At 38.1% G+C, this 7,833-nt stretch overlaps 1 protein-coding gene and 1 long non-coding RNA gene across 2 annotated transcripts in view; one reads left to right on the top strand and one right to left on the bottom strand.

Annotated features, from left to right (window-relative positions):
• Positions 1-957: 957 nt before the first annotated feature.
• Positions 958-7,833, top strand: part of LOC137974994 (extracellular signal-regulated kinase 2-like) — a 13,654-nt gene continuing 6,778 nt past the window's right edge. The window contains exons 1-8 of the mRNA XM_068822026.1: positions 958-1,115; positions 1,205-1,303; positions 1,418-1,447; positions 1,622-1,712; positions 2,660-2,733; positions 3,443-3,499; positions 3,872-3,910; positions 7,529-7,653. Coding sequence (XP_068678127.1) covers positions 1,050-1,115; positions 1,205-1,303; positions 1,418-1,447; positions 1,622-1,712; positions 2,660-2,733; positions 3,443-3,499; positions 3,872-3,910; positions 7,529-7,653 — 581 coding nt within the window. The 5' untranslated portion in view covers positions 958-1,049. The remainder of the gene's footprint in view (positions 1,116-1,204; positions 1,304-1,417; positions 1,448-1,621; positions 1,713-2,659; positions 2,734-3,442; positions 3,500-3,871; positions 3,911-7,528; positions 7,654-7,833) is intronic.
• LOC137974998 (uncharacterized) lies at positions 4,463-7,521 on the bottom strand. Its single transcript, XR_011117522.1, has 2 exons — positions 5,628-7,521; positions 4,463-5,071 (listed from the first exon to the last, which is right to left on the bottom strand). It is a non-coding gene; the product is annotated as an uncharacterized lncRNA (long non-coding RNA).

Raw genomic sequence — 7,833 nt, forward strand, 5'->3', positions numbered from 1 at the left:
GATATGAAAACTAGGCTTTAAGATGACGTTTTCGTCGACCGTCGCCGTCGTAGACTACAAGGATCCCAAAAATTTAATAAGGGCTAATAACTAACAATTAGACCCGTTGCCCGCAAGGGCGACGGCCAGTATTGACCCGTGGCCCTTGAGGGCGAAGGGTTTAATTGTTTTGGTATCACCGAACTAGTCGGACAGAAAAGGCAATGATAAACTTAGCAAATACAAGTTGAAGAAATATTTTTTTATGTATATATGTTTTTTTATCTTGTGTAATAGTCCGCGCGGTGATTCAATAAAGACAATGTTAGTTCATCCAGTCTACTCTTATTAGATGAGTCTCCTGGGTGTCTGCATTTGTGATGCCGATAGCCTGCTGGCGGTGAATGGGGTGTGCCGCTGTGCACTCTCCATTCTCCGCGCGGTACTTGTATTTGCCTCTCAAGCCAACAATATACCGCCAGCTAGCTACGCAGGCTATGATGTCGACAAAAATACATGGTACAGACTCGGCAAGGGTGCCACCGATTTATGGTTCAGAATTTGGAATTTGTCTTACAGGGATTGTCAGGGATGTATTTCCGTGTGGACGATTGAGTTGTGATTGAAAATCGTTTCTACATTAGAACACACTAATTTTTAATACTTGAACTCGTTATTCGGCGCCTCACACGAAAATGCTAATGACAATGAAATGTTTAGCGTAATGCTTCACAATTTCTGCTGTTAATTCAATTCATTTCTTCTTGATAACGCAATTCGGGAATCCTAATGACGCATCTTACTTAATTTATGAATCGATCAAAAGTAATGATAACTTTTTTTCAGACGTTTTTCTAAAACGGACTTGATGACGTAATCATCGCCTTTGGTTTTGGGTTTTGGCTGCTGTCATGACGACTATTTATTGTAAACCATATCCTTCAGCCAATCAGAACACAGAATAGATTGTACTTTGTTTTAAACCACCGAGAATCGTCTCTTTGTTCACACAGTTTGACAAAATTCATGGTGAGGTGGTCTGCTGTGGCCTGCGACAAGATTTATATATCATGAGTGCCGAAATAGACTCACATATCACGAAGAAATATGAAATTAAGAAGCGTTTGGGAAAAGGGGTTGGTTCTTTGTTGTGTCGTATTTAGTGTGGACAGCGCAATTCTAAGTGATAGCTTTTCATTCATCGTATGTTTATCTCTGTTTACAGGCATACGGAATCGTCTGGAAAGCGATAGATCGGCGCACAGGAGAAGTTGTCGCTGTAAAAAAGATTTTTGATGCCTTTAGAAACCAAACAGACGCTCAGGTATGTCGGAAAACACGCTATGTTTTTCTGTGTATAAGCTTAGCTTCGACTTCATTGAATGAATCGATCGCAACACTGTTACGTTATTTATCATTCTTGTTTCTTGCTTTTCAGAGAACGTTTCGAGAAATCTGTTTTCTTCAGGTATGTTCATTGTTTTACAGCTGGGTATCTCAAGTATTTTTTCCCTGTAAAGATAAAACTAGATATAAGTTATATTGCCATACATTTCTTCCGCACCGATTTTAGTCGATCCGATTTCCGCCTCCGATTTTTTAGCCGGTTTGCATCTCACAAGTGATTCTTGTTTAATTCCAGGAATTTGGGGACCACGAAAATGTCATAAAACTTCTAAATGTGATAAAAGCAGACAATGATAAGGATATTTACTTGGTTTTCGAATATATGGGTAAGCTTAATATTATTTAAGCTTATATACCAAGGTTTTGCCAAGGTTGTGGATGTCATCTTACATGATAGAGTTTATTTTTAAGAGCTCATATAGTTTCCATTTTGTATTTTCCGCAATTTTTCGCCCTGTTAAGTGAGCCGATAAGACTTACTGTTGTTATAAATTGTATACGTGAGTCATTTTAACTCGAGGTGTGATACGGTAGCGTCCGCTTGCTGAGCGCCACAAGGACTGATTTGCATGTTGGAGTATATATTGATTGCATTACTTAATTGGGGCATTTGTCTCGGAACTTCGTAGTTTTCAAGTAGATATATTTGGTCCTCGAGGCAGATACATTTCGTTATTTCAGTGATTTGTTTCAACTGCCACGTCAACTTGAAACTGTCATACTTTGTTTTTCAAAATTATATATTTGAACTCATGTTGGCAATTTTGCAAAAGGAACTTTGACTGTGGTTAATTAAGCCAAAGCATTATGGTTTCTTCATATATCGTGACCAACGTAGTTCGTTTGAAAGTTCAATATAACGTCTGAGTCAAGTGACGTCTTCATATGAAATTGAGATCTTGAGAAATTTATTTCAAACCAATTCCGCCAGAGTAGCAGTGCACATATGAAGAGATATGAAAGGGGCAGACTTCAGTCGTCTTTTATTTTTGCCCACATGGGATATTGTACCTGTTCTGAAAATAAATCAGCAACAAGAATGCCAGTCGAATTATCGATTTTGGTATGCTTTATTGAGCATATGCTGAACAAGCTGCTAACTTTTGTGGTGAAATGTAAAATTTTGATCTCATGTTAACAAAAACGTTTTTTTTTCTTCGCAACTTAAAATGTTGAAAGGTCATCAAAATACCTAGTCAAATGTGTTGATTATTTTCAATTCAGCCTTCATTGGTTCATTGTGCAAGTGACAAGTTAACATTTTTTTTTGCAGATACAGATCTACATAATGTTATAAAGAAAGGCAATATTCTGAAAGATATACACAAAAGATATATAATGTACCAGGTAAGGTGCCTAAACATATAACCATGAACAATCACAATAATTTATAGTTGTTTTATGAGGTGTGTTGTTTCATGCATGTGCACACATGCCACATGTAGAAGCATAATTTGAACACAAACTTAATATGGATTTCCTTTTTATTAACTCTTGACTCTTACCAGCAGTGACCATACCAAAACCACAGAAATCGCATCTCTTGAAGTCAGAATCATTTTTAACAATGTACTTTGTCTAGTATGTGTATATTGTTTTTGGTTTAGTTAATCATAAGAACCCCTAATAAAAATTATTAAATGCTAAATTTACATGTATTGCTAACATGTCAATATTGTTTTCGTATGGTTGATATTGCCGCATGTGGTTATTAAAATCTAATTCCCACAGATCTTATTTGATATTTAGGATGATGTCATCACACATACATTTCTTTATTTTGTGACTATGAATTGTATTGCTTCAAACATAAATTTTTGAGATAAAGCATGTAACCGTTAGTTAAATTATGGCATAAGAATCTCAACTTATCTTGTATCAAAATTAACACAGTTGTCTATGGGATCTTGAAACCACTGGTAAAAAGCCAAAATATTTTTTCTTCATTAATGGAAGTAAAGCCAAAAGGAATATCACAATGTCTTTGATCTTAATGTCACATGATTCATGATGATGTCATTAAATTCTTAATAAGTGTTTGCCACTTATCTTGCAGATATTAAAAGCAGCCATGTATCTGCACTCTGGAAATGTTATTCATCGAGATCAAAAGGTATTTTGAAATTACAAAGTCAATGGAATTAATATCAAGTCTGGTTTTTGATGCACTGGATAAGAACTTATCGACTGTCAGTAAAGTTACCCAGCCTTTGAACAACTGGGGTCAGATAAATTAAGTTATCAGGACTTTGAACAACTTGGGACTGGGGTGTAGTGTCTCTTATTGAACAAAAAACAACTCCGCATCTGTTTGGTGCACACTTCCGTACCTAAACGTGTTAGTGATTGATTTTATAAAGTTCTACAGCTGTAACACCCTGTTTTGACAGTTTTATGTTGGGGTACATGTAACTGCCTGTTATAAGATATTTTATGCTAGTTGTAGTCAGTTGGCTGATTTCCAGTACGTTTGGTTATGTTGTAGCCAAGCAATGTTCTCTTGGATACAGAGTGTTTCGTCAAAGTAAGTCTGTCAACAAATTAATAACATTTGAATGGTAATAAGGTACCTTTGAGTATCAAGTAGTTATGAGTCAACGAGTCAGTGAGTCAGTGAGTCTAACCCTAACCCTAACCATAAAATGAAAGCTAACATTTCAGAGAGTGCTTAGGCCTAATCACTGAAACAATGGCTTAGGCTTAATCAATAAATTATTGCTATATTGACTGTGAGTCTCATTGACTCATGACTCATTGACCATTTTTTGACTCATAAATCGTGGGACCTTGTGTCTGATGAATAGTGTTACCAGTATATTACCCGTACGAAACGAGCAGATCTGTTTATAGTCTGCTACAGATCTGCTGGCACATCTGTAGCAGATCTGCAGACAATCTACAGATGATCTACAGATTATCTGCAGATCATCTGCAGAATGTCTGCAGAATGTCTGCAGAATATCTGCAGAATGTCTGCAGAGCGTCTGCAGCGATGATCTGCAACAAGTCTGCAAATTTGCAGACGCTCTGCAGACGAAATCAGCCTATCCGGTTTAAAAAAAGCCCACAAAATGCACCAATCAAACAACGTTTATTTAAAAGACAGAGAGAGGAAGTCGGTCTGTTATTCATCAAAAGTAAACGATTAATGCTGATAGATACGCAAAATAATATCACCAGCAGGAATTTAAAGTATTTTCTTAGCGTGACATTTTCAACGCATTCCAAATGAATTAAAAAAACCCTCGAGTAGCAACCACTGCTTTCAAGAATCTAAGCCTCGCGTAGACTGCAAGCAACGAGGGAACTTGCTCGCAGGCTAGGCTTTGCATGCTTTCTTTTTTTTTTTTTTGGTTTGCTTGGCAGGTTATTTACAGAAACTAGATCGAGTAAACTAGATACTGCCCACAGTCTTTCAGAGTTCTCGAGAACCACTTGTAATTTTTGCGGTGTTTGGTGTGATTCATTATCCTCGCCGCACCGCAACACTGATACACGGCGTCTGCAGGCAGAAATTACAAGTCCGAACAGCGATTTCATGTTGTTCGATTCTTCCAGATTCAGCTGTAGGTGGCTGTTCTGCTGGAGGCGCGAGTTCGCCCGACGTCTTATTTCTTGGGAAGAGACGAACAGGGTGTTGGTGGCGTAGGACCATCTTCTTGCGGCACGGCAAAACGTTTGCGGCCTGGAAATAAATAAAGGAAACATTTTTTTCTTATGGACGAACAGCAAGCAACTGGCAGAATTGTGCAACCACTGTGGAAATACTGTATTAGGAATCTGCTGTGTTTTTTTTTTTTTTTTTGATTCTTGCTGCTAGAAGTGCGATGTTCTGTATAGGCATTTTGTCCAGTTTCTGAGCATCAGACTCAGTGTACATTTACGGTATTGCTATAGTAGTCAATTTATATATATTCCGATGGGAAAACCTCCATACATGCGATAAAATGAATGAGTAATTAGATTTTGCCGGAAACAGGATCAAGGATGACATAACCTCAGACTAAAGGGCATCAAGTTTCAAAGTGATGTTCGTTGCAAAGGTGGCGCGCTTTTCGGAAATAATAGTGAAATAAATAATATAGCTAAGGAGAAGAACGGAAGGTAACTGGAATTCTTTACCAAAGAATTACAGAAAACTCCCTCGCGCACACAGTGCAAAGAGGATACGGGTAGGTAAATTAAAAGACGAAATAAAATCTAACAAAACAGGAAGGAAAATCGTGATAAATAGCATTTACCTTCTCCAGATTGTACTGGTCTTATGGAAACCACTTCACAGTTTTCTTGCTGCCTAAGAAGACAGAGAATATCATCCTCTTGATGCTCCGGTATCTCAACAGTTAACTACAATAAAAAAGCAAAAGCAAAAAGGTTTTCAGACAAGGCACAAAACGGTGGGGTAAAATGAATAACTTGACAAAAATATAATTCGGCTCAAGCATTCTTAGTCAATGATAGCCTGCGTAGCATGAGCGGTTTTGGTTGCTAAGTGATAAAGGGCAGAAAAACCGCCCGGCTCGACAAAACCGCCATGCTACGCAGGCTAAGTAAATGACCGTTGTACTCACCCTCACTCGTTTTGCTGCAGTAGATCCAAGCATTTTTTTTTACCCTTGTCTTCGTCTAAAATCATCTGCAAGTCGCTAGCCGTGATCCTTGGTCTACGATGTTAACGGGTCGAGGTCTCGAATAAACCGAGTACGAGTGACAGCTCCCCCAGTGCAAGGTTCATTATATAGGCAGAAAATGTGACGTTGACCCTCGGAACTCAGCCACTCCTTGATTATCGTGTTTATACCACAAGTGTTTTTACCGCTATCATGCAACGTTTTTACTGACAAGTTGACTATGTCTATGTTTCCAAAGGGATAAGAAAGTAACGACTCAAACTTTCAAAGCCACAAAAACTTTTAAAAATGGAATGATTGCAGATTTTAATGATCTTATTTTGAGATGGATTACGCCACTAATCAAGTTGAGCATAGTTAATCCCCTGCACTAAAATTGAAGCATGTTGAACTTCAAAGATAATGATACTTAAGAAGGGAAACTTCCTTAATTAAGGCCGTTTACACGACAGAAAAATTTGGTTCCGGTCCGGTCAAAAAAGCGGTACGGAACACTGGAGTTTCTGCAGGGCCATAGGCGCCTATGGCACTGTGAAAGCTCCAGTGTTTCTTTACAAAATTTATGGGTCCGTACCACTTTTTTGACGAGTCCGGCCCCAAATTTTTCTGTCGTTTTAACGGCCTTTTAGTGCTCATGGGTCCGTAGCTTATTGAATGTCCAGAAAAGTGATCAGATCTGAGGAGCGCCGGAGTGTTTTCGATTTCAGCGTCGGCATGACCTTCACGTCAATCACGACAACTGATAAGAAAAACATCTCATGATGTAGGCAAGAAAAATAATCACAGTACAGTAATTTAACCATCTTATTGCACTTTTTATGATTCATTCACGTGTTGACTTCAACTTTCGTATCGTTGTTCTATCAACACTGATATGTCGATCGATCAAATGTTTTTCCCTGAGCGTTTGGAACTGAGAATTTAACACCAATGCACCCTGCAGTACTGCTCTTAAATTCTATTGAAAGATTGTGTCAGGTATGGGTGCCTAATTGCTATATAATAAGGATAAATTAAGGTCGAAAGAGTATTAATTATCCTTTCATTTAAGTGTTCAATCGACGTAACATTTGATTTACTAACACGTTGTAAGTGGCTGACCATTTATAAGCCTCTTTATACTAACGCATTTTAAATTTTCGACTATCGTTTTATCTGTACAATCGAACTATTTTATTTATCTCAAAACACACCAGTAATGACTGATCCAACTAAGGTTTATACCGAAGTCACGATACAATGATGATCTATCGATCCGGTTTTTGGGCTTCAACGTGTTGCAGATCATCTGCAGACGCTGCAGATAATCTGCAGATCTGTTGTTCGTCTGTTTTTCGTCTGCAGTCTTAACATCGCGAAGTGTATTCAAGCTCAGCGTCTGCAGCAGACTGAAAACAGACCCTGCAGACGATAAATTAGTCTGCAGATGATCTGTTTTTGTCAAAACAGATCTGTTACAGATCTGCTGCAGATCTGCTCGTTTCGTACGGGTAATGCTTTCTGTTTTACAGATTTGTGACTTTGGCCTTGCTCGGTCAGTGACATGTATGACACAAGAGGCTGGTGATCCTAGCTTGACTGATTATGTGGCCACTCGTTGGTACAGAGCACCTGAAATTCTCTTAGCTTCTCCAAGGTACATAAAGCATTTTAAGTCTGTTTAGCATCTATCAATCTATGCAGTGAAGAACTCACTATGTTAACCAAACTTTGAGTTGTTTTGTTTGAACAGAAACACACATGCATTAAAATACTATTTTGCATTCAGTCTTGATACAGGTGGTTGCTTGGTGATTGTCAGAATTGAATTATAATA

This window comes from Montipora foliosa, chromosome 11 (assembly GCF_036669935.1).
Source record: "Montipora foliosa isolate CH-2021 chromosome 11, ASM3666993v2, whole genome shotgun sequence".
In the NCBI taxonomy this organism is placed as follows: Eukaryota; Metazoa; Cnidaria; class Anthozoa; order Scleractinia; family Acroporidae; genus Montipora; species Montipora foliosa.